We start from the raw sequence: 17111 nt of genomic DNA on the forward strand, positions 1-17111 counted from the left end.
ATGTACCTGTACGAGGTACCAGTACAGAGACCACCAAACCAGACTGCATCCTGAACTACAATAGGTACATGGGAGGGGTGGACTTGTCAGATCAAGTCCTGAAGCCCTACAGCGCCATGCGATCTGGTATAAGAAGCTGGCCGTGCACATCATACAGATGGCATTGTACAACGTGTACGTGCTACGTCGATGTACAGGCCAGAGGGGAACTTTCCTGGAATTTCAAGAGGTGGTTATCAAGAACCTAATCTTTAGGGACCAGGAAGGGGGGGGCACCCAGTACTTCTGGAAGCGGGGCCACACACCGTACCAGGGCAACACTTTCCAGGAGAAGTTCCCCAAACTGGCAAGAAGGGAAAAAGTCAAAAGAGGTGAAAAGTCTGCTATAAGAGGGGGATAAGGAAGGACACAATATATCAATGTGACACGTGTCCCGAAAAACCAGAGCTCTGTATGAAAGAGTGTTTTAAAATTTATCATACATCCCTTGATTTATAATTTACCCCAATTCTACTTACCCTGATGTACTCCGCACAGCTTATCCCCCCTTATCTTTCCCTTCTGAGCCCTGCTGTGTGCCCAAGCAGCTGATAACAGCCACATTGAGGGTATTGCCATACCCGGGAGAACCCACATTACAGTTTATGGGGTGTATCTCTCCGGTCAAAATGCTCACTACACCTCTAGATGAATGCCTTAAGGGTGTAGTTTTTAAAACGGGGTCACTTGCGGGTTTCAACTGTACTGTGGCTTCTGCACACATGACTTCGCACCAGAAAATCCCCAGTAGGCCAAATGGTGGTCCTTTCGTTCTGAGCCCTCCCATGGGCCCAAACGGCAGTTTATCACCACAAATGGGGTATTGCTGCACTCAGGACAAATTGCGCAATAGAATGGGGTATTTTATTTCTTGTGAAATAAGAAATTTTCAGCCAATACTACATATTATTGGAAAAAAGTAATTTTGTTTTAATTCCCAGCCCAATTCAAATAAGTTCTGTGAAGAAACTATGGTGTCTAAATGGTCACATTACCCATAAATGAATTCCTTGAGGGGTGTAGTTTCCAAAATGGGGTCACTTCTGGTGGGTTTCCATTGCTTTGATACCTCTGGGGCTCTGCAAATGCAACATGGCACCCGAAAACCAATCCAGCAATATCTGGACTCCAACAAACACATAGCGCTCCTTTCATTCTGAGCCCTCCCATGGGCCCAAACGGCAGTTTATCACCACAAATGGGGTATTGCCGCACTAAGGACAAATTGGGCAACAAAATAGGGTATTTTGTTCCCTGTGAAAATAAGAAATTTTGATCACAAATGACAACTTATTGGAAAAAAATGTTTTTTTTTTTAATTTCACAGCCCAATTCAAATAGGTGCTGTGAAAAAAAAGTGCGGTCAAAAAGGTAACAACAACCATAAATGAATTCCTTGAGGGGAGTAGTTTCCAAAATGGGGTCACTATTCGGGGATTCCTTCTGTTTTGGCACTTCAACACCTCTTCAAACCTGGCATGCTGCCTAAAATATATTCTAATAAAAAAGAGGCCTCAGAATGCACTACGTGCTTCTTTGCTTCTAGGGCTTGTGTTTTAGTCCATGAGCGCACTAGAGCCACATGTGGGACATTTCTAAAAACTGCAGAATATGGACAATACATATTTAGTAGTGTTTCTCTGGTAAAACCTTCTGTGTTACAGAATAAAAATTTAATAAAATTGAAATTCATCAATAAAAATGAAATTTGCAAATTTCACCTCCACTTTGCTTTAATTCTTTTGAAACGCCTGAAGGGTTAAAAAACTTTCTAAATGCTGTTTTGAATACTTTGAGGGGTCTAGTTTTTAAAATGGGGTGTTTTATCAAGGTTTCAAATACATAGGCCCCTCAAAGCCTCTTCAGAACTGAAGAAGTACCTTAAAAAAAGGCTTTTGAAATTTTCTTAAAAATATGAGAAATTGCTGTTTATGTTCTAAGCCTTGTAACGTCCAAGAAAAATAAAAGAATGCTCTAAAAATGATGCCAATCTAAAGTAGACATATGGGAAATGTGAACTAGTAACTATTTTGGGTGGTATAACCGTCTGTTTTACAAGCAGATGCATTTAAATTCTGAAAAATTCTATTTTTTCCAAATTTTCTCTAAATTTTGCAATTTTTCACGAATAAACACTGAATATATCGACCAAATTTTACCACGAATATGAAGCCCAATGTGTCACGAGAAAACAATCTCAGAATCGCTTGGATAGGTTTAAGCATTCCGACGTTATTACCACATAAAGTGAAATATGTCAGATTTGAAAAATGGGCTCTGAGCCTTAAAGCCAAAACTAGGCTGCGTCCTTAAGGGGTTAAGGTGTACCTTTTGTACCATTTGTGACCCGCTTAAAAACCTTTTAGGATATGAATCTCAGTGTAAAAAATTCAAGTATCTAGTCTAAAATACATAACAATGAGTGCTCTATACTTTTTATTAGCTTCAGTCACTTGCAGGCTGCACACCCATTCATTTCAATATAAAACAGAGTAGACTTTTATTTTTTGATGTGTCATTACATCTGTATATTATATGTGGAGTTGTCATTATACACCGTCTCTATGATCTGATGACGGGCATATTCCCCAAACTGCACCACCATGCGGCCCATACACTGACTGTATAGTCTGTCTCGCCAGCTAAGTCCTTGGTCTCCATCATCTAATGTTGACGGATAACTGGCATCGCTGGACTCCACCGGCCGGTGAGTCCGAGCCTTGTTCACACTCCTCGATGTAGGCCTGAGGCTCGTTCGCAAGTCAGACTGCTAGCTCTGCCCCCTAGATGTTAATATTGATGTTCAGGTCTTGACAGCTGATATTGATGTCCACAACCATTGGATAGTACATGGGGAAGTGATCTACAACCTTGATGTCTCTGTCCTCAGCGGTTCATCCCTGATAAATGCATTTTATTTGTTGGCACTGCCGATGTAAAACCACTTGGTGGCCAGGATGGAGATGGCCCTTTCAGTGGCTTTTCTGATATTACATGAGAAGCCTTCGCAGTGCAGTGTGGCCAGAGCTAGGCTAAGACTATATAAGTCGAGGTCTTACATGACATCATGGTTGATGGCATCTTTAAGAAATTCAACATGTCTGACTACAGCCTCCTTGTCCTCTGAGTTGACCAGATAGCTTGGGATCTGGAGGAGCACGGTCTTCATCAATTTTGGGTGGTTATGAGCCAGACAGCTGTAGATGGATTTCAGGTCATTGATGTTTGGAGAGATTTCCGTCCGGAAAAATCCCCGAATGTTGGCTCCTTTGATGTAGGAGAGGCAGCTCTGCAGAGATGAAGTACTGGCTGCTACTATCTCCTGGTTGTCACTATGTAATTTCAGGAGTAAAGTTGGTATACAGCTCCTGACTTTGTCTGTAAAATATCCAAATAGCGGAAGGCGGCAGCTCTCTGTCAGATCCCTTAACAGGTTTATGGCCGCAATCTGGACTTCTCCATCCGGATAGTCCATATGCTCCCGGGATATTTTAATGAATTGTCTACTGAGGACAGAAAGCTTCAGGCGTCTGATAATGGAGGACAGCGCCCTCAGTGCCGCCATGATGATCTTGATGCTGCTGGTTTTTGATAGTCTAAACTCCATGTGGGCAATGATCTTATTCTTGTAGCTCTCCACCAGTCTTGTAGCTCCGGTGGTGGCATTCCCCAGTGCCTCCATGGCGATGCTGCACAAGATGTTATCGTCCTCTTCTATGATCTTCAGCAGATGTTGGATTGCGCACTCTTGGTATTTCTGCTTTATAAGTCTTGGATGCTTCAAAGCCTCATTGAAGAACATAGCTGCTGTCATTTTGGCCTTTGGGTCCGCATTCTTCAGGGCATTGAGCAGAAACTGAAGGAAATCTTTTGTTATTTTCCTGCCAGATACCAGAGATGTCACAAGCATGTTCATCCCAATACGCTGCTTCTCTGTATCTTCCAGTTCCTTATTCTCCGCCGCAACTTGCTCCCTGTACTTTTCTAGGAGTTCGGCGTGAGGAAGGGTCTGTAACTCGTCATTGACTGGCTCGGTCGGCTGGTTCTCCGATGATTCGGGTACAGTAAAGAATTCCAGGGCAACTTGGGTGGAGTCTTGAAGCTCAGCATGGACATCAGGCAACCAGGTGGAAATGTTGGCCTTCATGTTGCTTATGGCCTTCATAAGTTGCACTTTGCAGCTGCCACCCTTCACAATATATTCTTGGATGCTGCCGCATAAACGTCTTATAGCATAGCACAACGTCTCCTTAGATAGTTGGTCAGGAGCATTTTTGACCACTTGGCCCAGCACTGGCAGTATGTCCAAGATGTGTGGCATGATGACTGTAGCACACAGAGATGTCACTTCTGTCAAAGTGTCGACAATGGCAGCATTGAAATCCTCATAAACGATGTTGTATCTCAGCTCCCCGACCACCGCTTCAAGATGGAGGATGCTCAGCCAGACAATAACCTTCTTAGTCATGGCGTAGGAATAGTATTGTCCCTTCATGTACTCCACCTTCAAGTGCTCACATAGCACATTGATTATATATTCCTTCAGGTAGTGTTCCGCGTCTCTTCTGTACTGAATGACTCTGATGAAGAAGCGGCACATGGCGGCGTTGTATTGAGATGGTAACAGGCTACTCAGAATGGCTTTCTGAAACACATCCGTATAAGTGAAGAGATCTTCAGCCGCCTTCTCCTGGATGAAATAAGGGACACAGGCTCCTAAGACGTCTTCTTCCACCAAATCCCAGGTGTCCAAAGCATTTCTGAGCTCTTGATTTGTGTCCACACAGAATGTCTGATGTTTTCTATTCATGATCTTCATATCCACAAATCTGCTGAGGCGAGAAATCATCGTGTGGTTACTTGTTTCTAAATTATCTTCCAAAAAGAAAATAGATTCTAGATTTCTCTGTCCTCAATTATCAGCCCCCTCCCCAATAAACATGTGATAACTGCATGAAGAGCGCCCTCCCAAGGCAGAGACAGGACAGTGCAGCTAGAGGAGACAGTGGCACTCCTCTACACTGCGCCCTCTGGTGGTGTAAGAATTTAAAGGTTTCAGAAAATTAAAGCCACATATAGGGTTATATGTAATATTATATAGGGTATTTTATTTGGGTAAATCAAAGATGGAGGATCATGGGTATAGTTGCGTTTCTTAATGAAATGTGTCTCATCAGTTTGCAAGATTCCTATTGTTTACCCTGATTCTCACAATAAATGACCCCGACGTTCACAGGTATCTCTTACAGGTGCTAACCAGTAGTGTGAACCCAGTCTTACCCATGGACAAACTCAGGATGTCATAAATGCTAAAGGTGGTTGATAAGTGGCACCAGTATTCTATATCCGCATGTTACATGAGGGGGGAAGTTCTTTTTATCAGGAAGGTCACACTATTTGTCTCTAAGAGGGGCAGACAAGGGGGCATAAAAGACCCAAGCATGACATGAGGGGAGCCACTTGGAAGGCCACTTGAGGAGGGACATACTGGAAAGGAGACTTCCTGGAGTGTGGGGAGACCATGGATGGTAACTATAACCTGCCATGTAATTATTGATGATAAGGAAAAAGTGTCTCTGTAAAGTTCCTTGTTTATGGCTGTCGCTATGTACAAATCTCCATAGAAGTCTCAGAATAACTAACAGTCATTTCACTCTTTATACAATATACATTTTCATACACTCAATCTTGTATTTCATTTATTGCGCCTGACCTTAGAATCTAACCCAGTAAGAGGGTGAAAGAGAAACATTCTTACAGTGGCAGCACATGGAACTCGCTGCAATACTTCACAAGAAACATTCTACATGTTCTCCTCTTACCTCTGAATCGTGGATCTGAAGCTTCTGGATAAAGCAAGATTTCTAGAAGTCACAGGACTCAAGAAAAAGTCAAGTGAGAGCGACGTACCAAAAAGCAAGAAACTATTGGTCTATAGCGGCTCAACGGAATGTGACTGATCTGCAGCTTTTATAGAGAAGGTGAATTATGACATCACTGATGACCTCACACTTACCTTACATTCTAACACACATCAAATGTTTTTTGGTTTTTTTCACATATCTTTATTGAATTTCAGTAATAAAAATATTACAACATTTCAATATCCAGTGATTATAAATATCATAATGCTCAACAATTTATCTGCACAATTTACATCAGACAACATATATCTCCCCAATCCCATCCCCCTCCCACCCCAAAGATCATTCAGTACCATAAAATTATAACCTTTTTATGATAAAATAATAATTATACCTTCCTATAGAACACCAATCGATTCCATATCCCCAATATTTCCTCCCACTTTGTTATACAATTTTTCTTGTCTGCTCTTATTTTCTCATATTCTTTAATTGTCTTAACCAACTTCAACCAATCCATAACAATTGGGGATTTACCAGCCATCCAATTTCTTGCAATTATTATTTTTGCGTAAAAGAGAACATTAACCCCTTTGTGCACCGTGACGTGCTATTACATCCGGGTGCGGGTGGTGATGTTTGGAGTGCGCTCCATATGCTGCGTGTGTCGGCTGTGTTTTACAGTGGACACCTGGGACTAACAGTCCGGAGCAGTGATCGTGCTGTTCCTAGCTGTTTAACCCCTCAAATGCTGCGGTCAATCGCGCGCATCTGAGGCATTGAAGAAAGGGGGGCGGCCCCCTCTGACAGTTCATCACCCCCCCAGTTAGATCAGGGGGTGACAATGATTGTAATGGCAGCTCATGGGCCTAAACATGGCACCCAGAGCTGCCTTCACTTAACTTAAGCCTGTAAAAATGACAATATACTGCAATACGTTAGTATGATCGCTGGTTCAAATCCCCTAGGGAGGCTAATAAAGTGTGTAAAAAAAGTGAAAAAACGTTTTTAGTAGTGAAAAAAATTAAAAACAAATAGTTAAAAAAAACCTTTTCCCGTTTTCCCCCTAAAGTAATGTAAAAAATCAAAAAGTAAACAAAATTGGTATTGCTGCATGCGTAAAAGTCTGAACTATTACAATATAGCTTTATTTAATGTGCAAGGTGAATACTGTAAAAAATAGAAAATGTAAAACGCCAAAATCGCTGTTTCTTGGTCAACCTAGCTCCAAAATTGTTTTTAATGAAAAGTGATCAAAAATTTCTACGTACCAAAAACTGCTACCAATAAAAACTACAGCTCATCCCGCAAAAAATAATCCCTCACACTGCTCAATCAGTCAAATCAATAAAAGTAGTAAAATATAAAAAAAAAAGTATATAAATTTGGTATCACCGTAATCGTATTGAGTCACAGAATAAAGATAAGTTGTCGTTTGTACTGCACGGTGAAAGCCGTAAAAACGGAACCCAAAAACAATTGAGGAAAAAGTTAGTTTTTTATGTCATTTGGCTGCTCTGAATTTTTTACCCCAGATTGTGTTGGTCATCAAGGCTTTACTTAGAAGGATGGGTTTTGTTGTCGCATTACCACTGTCATGTTGGTATCTCCACACGTTTGATGGCTTCTGCTTTCGGATTATTAAAGAGGCTCTCTCACCAGATTTTGCAACCCCTATCTGCTATTGCAGCAGATCGGCGCTGCAATGTAGATTACAGTAACGTTTTTATTTTTAAAAAACGAGCATTTTTGGCCAAGTTATGACTATTTTTGTATTTATGCAAATGAGGCTTGCTAAAGTCCAACTGGGCGTGTTTAAAGTAAAAGTCCAACTGGGCGTGTATTATGTGTGTTACATCGGGGCGTTTTTACTTCTTTTACTAGCTGGGCGTTCTGACGAGAAGTATCATCCACTTCTCTTCACAACGCCCAGCTTCTGGCAGTGCAGACACAGCGTGTTCTCGAGAGATCACGCTGTGTCGTCACTCACTTCCTGCCCCAGGTCCTGCATCGTGTCGGACGAGCGAGGACACATCGGCACCAGAGGCTACAGTTGATTCTGCAGCAGCATCGGCGTTTGCAGGTAAGTCGATGTAGCTACTTACCTGCAAACGCTAATGCTGCTGCAGAATCAACAGTAGCCTCTGGTGCCGATGTGGCCGACACGATGCAGGACCTGGGGCAGGAAGTGAGTGACGTCACAGCGTGATCTCTCGAGAACACGCTGTGTGTCTGCACTGCCAGAAGCTGGGTGGTAACGAAGAGAAGTGGATGATGCTGATTCGTCAGCATCATACACTCCCATTCCTAACGCCCAGCTAGTAAAAGAAGTAAAAACGCCCCGATGTAACACACATAATACACGCCCACTTGTACTTTTAATGTAAACACGCCCAGTTGTACTTTTGCAAGCCTCATTTGCATAAATACAAAAATGGTCATAACTTGGCCAAAAATGCTCGTTTTTTAAAAATAAAAATGTTACTGTAATCTACATTGCAGCGCCGATCTGCTGCAATAGCAGATAGGGGTTGCAAAATCTGGTGACAGAGCCTCTTTAAGTATGGTACTGTGCTTTTCCTCAATTAACGTCAGAGGACTTAAAGGAACAGTGTCATCACAATTTTTTTTTTAATATGTTAAAGATGTTAGTGCTTTATTAAAAACGTTTATATTTATTTGTGTGTTTGTGTTTTACTTTTTCTTATTTTTACACTTTTTCTTCCCTATGGGGGCTGCCATTTTTTTTTTCCATTTCTGTATGTGTCGATTAACGACACATACAGACATGGAATATGGCAGCCACAGTCCCATAGGGACTGCGAACGGGGCCCGTTCCATCCACTAACATGTACGCCGTCTGTGTGGGAACTGCGCATGCGCCGCTCCCACACAGTCCAATTTGAAATGCGCGCCGTCCGGCGCCATTTTCCTGTGGACCGGAAGTCGCGGCCGGACAGTAAGATTACTACTTCCGGTCGCGGCTTCCAGACTTGTGCACTTGGACCAGCGGCAGCAGACGGAGCGGACGGGCCGGAGGGAGCCGCGGCGGCAGGAGCAGGTAAGAGATTTCTATGTATGTTCGTGTTTGTGTACGTTTACTACTGTATGTAAACCTACTACACTGTGTGTTAGCTCAAAAAATGGCGACACACAGTGTAGGAGGTTAGACCGTTCAAACCCCTCGTTTATCCCGGCACTAGCCAGGATAAAGGAGGGGGGGATGCTGAGAGCTCACTAGAGCGAGGGCTTTTTACCCAATTTTGCAGCATAAAGCAATGTGGTTGCTTTACCACATGCAATGCTGCAATTTTGGGAATAGCTCCATCTAGTGACCAGCAATGGGAAATATTATAAATTAGAATTAATTTATAATATTTCCTGACTCGTGAAAAAAATAAAAAAAATTTGAACAATGTTTAATCACCTACACACTAAATGTTTAATTAAAAAAAACAAAACATGTTTTTCTGGCAACACATTCCCTTTAAAAGCCCCTTTAAAAGAAGCTTGTTATGGCGTGAGGCCAAGGCTTTAAAATGTGACGTTCTATTGGTGTAGGAAACACATTTTCATGTGGAGAAGATTCCTAAATTCTCGAATAAATATTTCCCACATATTTTCACCTCTTCGTGCCCGGCTAAACATAAGGGGGTTATGATCGCTATTAAAAACTCGGTAGTTTTCACTTTTAAATCTCTTATTAAAGATCCCCAAGGAAGATTCTTGGGATTGGTGTGTGAAATCAATAACATACTGTATACTATCTTTAATGTGTATTTTCCCAATAAACGCCAATATCATTACTTGAATTCCCTACTCCCGAAAATCAAGGCGTTAACACAAGGTATGCTAGTTGTAGGTGGAGACTTTAATATGACTATTGACCCAGATATAGACTCCACTGCTAGAACTAGACAGTCTTCTCCTTTTGCATGGTCTTTGTTAGAGGGAGGCCTGTATGACGTGTGGAGATGCCAACAGGGGGGTGAGAGGGATTATACTTTCTTTCATGTTTCTGGGATCGGTTTGTTTCTGGGTAATAATAGGGTACTCCTACAGTCACAATCTTCTGTAATTGGACAGATAACCTGGTCTGATCACGCTCCAATCTCGCCTTCCATAAATGAGAAAATGTCGTCTTCTTTTCCTTCACAATGGCGTTTGAATGATTACATACTCCATCACTCTGATCATGCCCCAACCTTGCTAAAAGAATTGAAGCATTATTTTTCAGACAATGTGGGTTCTGTTTCATGTCCTTACATTTTGTGGAATGCGCATAAAGCATTTATGAGAGGGTTATTGATTAAAGCTTGTTCTCAGGCTAAGGCCGGGTTTACACGAGCGTGTGCGTTTTGCGCACACAAAAAACGTGGCATTTTGCGTGCGCAAAAGGTACTTAACAGCTCCGTGTGGCATCAGAATATGATGTGCGGCTGCGTGATTTTCCACAGCCGCCATCATTATGACACTCCGTTTGGATGTTTGTAAACAGAAAAGCACGTGGTGCTTTTCTGTTTTCATTCATCCTTTTCAGTGCTGTTGCGCGAATCACGCTTGTCCCACGGAAGTGCTTCCGTGTGACATGCGTGGTTTTCACGCACCCATTGACTTCAATGGGTGCGTGATGCGCAAACAGCGCACAAATATAGAACAGGTCGTGAGTTTTTGGCAGCGGACTCACGCTGCGTAAAAATCACGCACCTGTCTGCACGGCCCCATAGACTATTATAGGTCTGTGCGACGCGCGTGAAAATCACACGCGCTGAACGGACGTATAACACGCTCGTGTAAATGAGCCCTTAGAGAAAGAGGGAAAAGGAGATTTTTAATATCACTAATCAGATAGCAGTTATAGATTTAAAAAATAAAGCTACGCCCACACCTGCTTACTCTTCAGAATTGAGGACCTTGCGTTTGACATTACAGTCATTGCTTGCGTCTCAGTACGACATTTATCTCAAACGCATGCAAATGACTACCTATGCACATAATAATAGAGCCGGTGCTTTTTTGGCTAAAAAAATTAAAAACAGTCCTCGCCACGCTCCCGCATTATGTATCTCTTGGATAAAAAGGGTAATAAAGTTATAGATCCTAGGCCGATAGCCGAACAGTTCCAATCTTACTATAGTGCCCTTTACAATATACATATGGGCGACAACACTTATCAGCCTTCACAGTCTGAAATTGCTGATTTTCTGCACTCAGTCCCATTGCCACAGGTTTCCCAGTCCCAACTTGCAGTTTTATCCGCCCCTTCACTGAATCCGAGATACTTAAAGCAATAGCATCGCTTAAACTTTTTAAAGCCCCGGGTCCGGATGGCTACACGAATAACTATTATAAGGACTATGCACAGATTCTAGCCCCTCATTTAGTGCAGATATTTAATCAAGCAGCACAGGATGGTGCTTTTCCTACGGAAATGCTCCTGGCCACGGTAGTCACCCTTCCTAAACCAGATAAGGATCCCACGTCCCCAGCTAATTTTCGTCCTATTTCTCTGTTAAACTCAGATATTAAAATATATGCAAAAATCCTCTCGACTAGGTTGTATCATATTATTCCTCAACTGGTTAATTCAGATCAAGTTGGGTTTGTGGCGGGACGTCAGGCCCCTGATGGAACTCGGCAGTTTATGGACTTGGTTCAGTGTGCAGAGACCTCTCGGACGCCTTCTCTGCTTCTTGCTTTGGACGCAGAGAAGGCGTTCGATAGAGTACATTGGGGCTATCTGTCTCAGCTTCTTGAATATTTTGGATTTAAGGGTCGTATAAAATCCTCCATTCTTGCATTATACCCATTTCCCTCTGCTAGAGTTCTCTCTTCTGGGTTTTTGTCTGACCCTTTTATAATAAAGAACGGTACGCGTCAGGGTTGCCCACTCTCTCCCATTGTGTTTGCCTTAGCGATGGAACCCCTCGCAGAACGTATACGCTTAATCCAAAAGATCAGGGCATTAAAGTAGGATCTAAGGCTCATAAAATTGGTCTTTAGGCTGATGATGTGCTCCTGGCAGTCTGTGACCCCTTTAATTCTCTATCCGCCATCCAAGATAACCTTTCTCATAGTTACATAGTTACATAGTTAGTACGGCTAAAAAAAGACACATGTCCATCAAGTTCAACCAAGGGACGGGAAAAGGGAAGGAAAAAATTTCAACACATAGGAGCTAATACTTTTTTGTTCTAGGAAATTATCTAACCCTTTTTTAAATCCATCTCCTGTCCCTGCTGTGACCAGCTCCTGCGGTAGGCTATTCCATAGATTCACAGTTCTCACAGTAAAGAAGGCTTGTCGCCTCTGCAGGTTGAACCTTTTTTTCTCCAGACGGAGGGAGTGCCCCATTGTTTTTTGAGGGGGTTTTACATGGAACAGGATTTCACCATATTTTTTGTATGTGCCATTAATATATTTATATAAATTAATCATGTCCCCCTTAGTCGTCTTTTTTCAAGGCTAAATAGGTTTAATTATTTTAATCTTTTCTCATAACTTAAATTCCCCATGCCCCTAATTAGCTTCATTGCTCTTCTTTGTATTTTTTCCAACTCCAGGGCATCCTTTCTATGAACTGGAGCCCAGAACTGAACTGCATATTCTAGATGAGGCCTCACTAATGCTTTGTAAAGTGGCAATATTACATCCCTGTCCCGCGAGTCCATGCCTCTTTTAATACACGACAATATCCTGCTGGCCTTTGAAGCAGCTGATTGACACTGCATGCTGTTATTTAGTTTATGATTTACAAGTACACCCAGATCCTTCTCAACAAGTGAATCCTCCAGTGTAGCTCCCCCTAGGACATATGATGCATGCAGGTTGTTGGTACCCAGATGCATAACTTTACATTTAAACTTTATTTGCCAACTGGATGCCCAAACACTTAGTTTGTTTAAATCGGCTTGCAATTCATGAACATCTTCCATAGACTGAACTATATTACATAGCTTGGTGTCATCTGCAAAAATAGAAATAGTGCTATTAATCCCATCCTCTATATCATTAATAAATAAGTTGAATAATAGTGGTCCCAGCACTGAACCCTGGGGTACACCACTTATTACCGGGGACCATTCAGAGTAGGAATCATTGACCACAACTCTCTGGATACGGTCCTTGAGCCAATTCTCAATCCAATTACAAACTATATTTTCTAAACCTATAGTCCTTAATTTACCCATTAGACGTCTATGGGGGACAGTGTCAAATGCCTTTGCAAAGTCCAAAAACACTAAATCCACAGCGGCCCCTCTGTCTAGGCTTCTGCTCACCTCATAAAAACAGATTAGGTTAGTTTGACAACTTCTGTCCTTAGTAAAACCGTGCTGGCTGTCACTTATAATACTATTTTTTGTCACATAATCCTGTATATAGTCCCTCAATAGCCCCTCAAACATTTTCCCCACGATAGATGTTAAGCTTACTGGTCTATAATTACCCGGGGAAGACCTAGAGCCCTTTTTGAAAACAGGCACCATATTTGCCCTGCGCCAGTCCCTTGGCACTATTCCAGTCACTAGAGATTCTCTGAATATTATGAAAAGGGGGACAGAAATAACTGAACTAAGCTCTTTAAGAACTCTAGGGTGTAACCCATCTGGTCCCGGGGCCTTGTGCACATTTATTTTGTTTAATTTAGCTTGGACCATCTCTACATTCATCCAATTCAGTATATCAACTGATATATTAACAGCACTGGCAGCGGCTACATCAGCTGCTCTTTCTTCTGTTGTATATACAGAGCTAAAGAACCCATTTAGTAACTCTGCCTTCTCTTGATCCCCTGTGACCAATTCCCCATTACCATTATCTAGGGCTCCTACATGTTCAGACCTTGGCTTTTTAGCATTTATATACTTGAAGAATTTTTTGGGATTTGTTTTACTATTCTTGGCCACCTGCCTTTCATTTTGTATTTTTGCTAATTTTTATTACATTTTTACAGATTTTATTAAGCTCTTTATATTTTACAAAGGCTGCAGCTGTACCCTCAGATTTGTATTTTTTAAATGCCCTTTTTTTGTCATGTATTGCCCCTTTCACAGAAGGTGTAAGCCATGTGGGATTTAGTTTTAGTCGTTTATACTTGTTACCTATAGGAATACATTTTGCACTATAATTTCCCAAAGTAGATTTGAAAATCTCCCATTTATCATTTGTTCCATTATTTGACATTAGTTCTTCCCAGTCCATATCCTGAATTGCAGCCCTCATCCTAGGGAAATTGGCTTTCTTAAAATTAAATGTTTTTGCCCTCCCAGCCTGCGTTTGTTTTTTACAGTATAGGTAAAATATAACTATATTATGATCACTGTTACCGAGGTTTTCACGAACATTGACATTCCCAACAAGATCTGCATTATTAGAAATGACCAGATCCAACAGAGCTTCACCTCTAGTCGGGTCTTCCACAAACTGGCCCATAAAATTTTCCTGCAACAGGTTGAGGAAATGTCTCCCCTTTGCAGTTGAAGCCGAACCATGACACCAATTAATATCCCGGAAATTAAAATCTCCCATTATCACTACAGTACCCGCCTGTGCAGCCCGCTCCATCTGTTTATATAGCTGACCTTACATCTCCTCAGTTATATTGGGGGGTCTATAGATTACACCAAAAGTAATTTTTTCAGTGTTTACCTCCCTTTCTAGTTCCACCCACAAGGTTTCAACCTCCTCACAGTATTCACCCACTATTGTCTCTTTCACGCTCGCCTTCATATCACTTCTCACATACAGACATACACCACCGCCTTTCCTATTTATCCTGTCTTTCCGAAAAAGTGTAAAACCCTGTAGATTTACAGCCCAGTCATGTGAAGAGTCCAGCCATGTTTCAGCAACACCAACTATATCTATATTTTCTTCCAGTACCAAGGCCTCCAGCTCCCACAGAGAAAAAAAATGTCTAACCAACCTGAGTCCATATTTGGACCATCCACTCCAGTTATCAGTTATTTTATTAACCTCGAATATATTAAAGTTGCCAATTAATGTTGTGAAACTCAATGCTCCATTTAAATGAAAAAATTTTCTTAATTTAACCCCAATTTCATGCATCATATATATTGTTGGATACTCCTTACAATTTCTCAATTGCCCAGACTCCATTACCTCAAGTATATTCTGAAGATGGCCCCTACTAGACTTAGTAATATTTTGTATAAATGGAGATTGTTTCCCACTCAAAATATTTCTCCACTGTCCTGACAAAAAAATATATTCTCAAGTCAGGTACTGCCAGTCCACCCTCTTCTCCTCTATCCATCAAGTATTTTAACTTTACACGGGTTTCCTTCCTCTCCAAATTAGCTCCCTCATTAAACTTTCTATGTCTTTTCTCCTATCCACATGGGACTGTTAATCAGTGGATACAACAACTGGGGTAATACTATCATTTTAATTACGGCTATTCGATCTGCTATAGAAGGGGGTAACCTATTCCATATCTTAATTTTTGGGTGAGAATTTTGTAGCGGGTGTCGATCCACGTAGGGTAGTCTCTTCAATCAACCCATCGGGTTGACCACCAGATCATGGGCGCAGGGGATTTAACAGGAGAGTAATGGCTGTTTTTTCATTTCAAAACATTCCATGCAACTAGTTTAATTTCTCGGACAATCCTTTTAAGGAAATATTTATCGGGCACAATGCACCATTTCTGGGCGCTGTATCCAATGTTTATCTGGACAGTCGTCTGGTTATTTTTCTGGACTTTGTATGCACTATTTACCTGGATGCTGGGTAATAATTATCTGAGTTAGAAACAGGAGGACCTGCAATCTCATCAACATTGTCCTTTCCTCATAAAATGTTCTTCTTGAGACATCTGATGGATTACTCTGAAAATATGGCGTAGGTGCCAATCAAGGTCCAAAGGTTGACATCCTCAATGGCCTCCAGGATCTGAATTATACCTTTTTCTTTCACTAACCCATTTCTTTAGGAGTCATATATAAAGGTTGGGTCTATGGAGCCCAGATGAGCTACATTAGCAACTTTGAAAGAGCAGCCTCAGAGACATTCAGCTCCAGGATGGTCTGTGTCAGATAAGTAGTGGTTCAGAACGCACTGGACGATGTAGGTGCACGAATAGGGTCCCAACCCAATCGTAGTCAAAATAAGTATTCGGCAAACAAAGCTGAGGTTTAAAGAAGAAATCTTGTTTTATTTCAAGTGGTTGTAGATGCCAGAGGCTAAGGCTGGATTCACACGAGCATGTTACGTCCGTAATAGACGGAAAGTATTTCGGCCGCAAGTCCCGGACCGAACACACTGCAGAGAGCCGGGCTCCTGGCATCACAGTTATGTACGATGCTAGGAGTCCCTGCCTCGCTGCAGGACAACTGTCCCGTACTGTAATCATGTTTTCAGTACGGGACAGTAGTTCCACCGAGAGGCAGGGACTCCTATCTTCATACATAACTATGATACTAGGAGCCCGGCTCCCTGCAGAGCGTTCGGTCTGGGACTTGCGGCCGAAATAAGTTCCGTCCATTACGGACGTAACATGCTCGTGTGAACCCAGCCTTAGTGCGACGCTTCGGTCATTACATGACCTTCATCAGGCACTGTGCCGTTCTGGTTGCTGGTACATCCAGTAGTTGGCGCTTCGTTCCGAATGGCGGCTGACCACTGTAGTTGGCGCACTTGAGATTTCTTAAAACTTTAGCTTTGAGTGCCGAATACTTATTTTGGTCTGTGTCAGATGTTAGGGATGAAGTCTACAACTGGCCAGACCACCTATCTTTCCTTCGCTCTGGAAATATAGGACAGTCCACGAGGCAGCACATCATGTCTGGTCAATTCCCCTACTACTCTGTACACTAACATCTTCAAAAGAGAAGAGGAAGGTGCAGATGTGACGTTCAGGTTAGGTATTCGCAGTATTGAAGTTGTATTGTGCTCCCCTTGGAGCACTGTGCAAAGGCAAAACTCCTTTATTGGCATGATGCGTAGATGGTTGGTACTCTATTTGGGTGCTCAGGCTTACTTTGTTGTGTGCTCACTTGGCTAGGTTGGCATTAATGAGTGAAATGTATACAGTACCTTAGGAAAATACAGTGTGAGAAAAAGATGTTAACAGGAGCGCTCCCTAGGATAATACCTTGAAAAAAAATGTAAACTAGTCTTCTCACCTTGTGAACCTCTTGGTTGATAAGAACATCGACTGGATGCAGTTGTCTCTCTTTTTGTAGA

The 17111-nt window shown here is 42.0% G+C and overlaps 1 protein-coding gene across 1 annotated transcript in view; it reads right to left on the reverse strand.

Moving 5' to 3' along the window:
* Nucleotides 1–5966, reverse strand: part of LOC142699163 (uncharacterized) — a 32689-nt gene extending 26723 nt beyond the window's left edge. The window contains exons 1-2 of the mRNA XM_075848026.1: nucleotides 5862–5966; nucleotides 3786–4868 (exon numbers count right to left, since the gene is read on the reverse strand). Of these exons, the coding sequence (XP_075704141.1) occupies nucleotides 3786–4858 (1073 nt within the window). The 5' untranslated portion in view covers nucleotides 4859–4868; nucleotides 5862–5966. The remainder of the gene's footprint in view (nucleotides 1–3785; nucleotides 4869–5861) is intronic.
* Nucleotides 5967–17111: the final 11145 nt, after the last annotated feature.

The sequence above is a fragment of the Rhinoderma darwinii genome, unplaced genomic scaffold (genome assembly GCF_050947455.1).
Source record: "Rhinoderma darwinii isolate aRhiDar2 unplaced genomic scaffold, aRhiDar2.hap1 Scaffold_138, whole genome shotgun sequence".
NCBI lineage: Eukaryota > Metazoa > Chordata > Amphibia > Anura > Rhinodermatidae > Rhinoderma > Rhinoderma darwinii.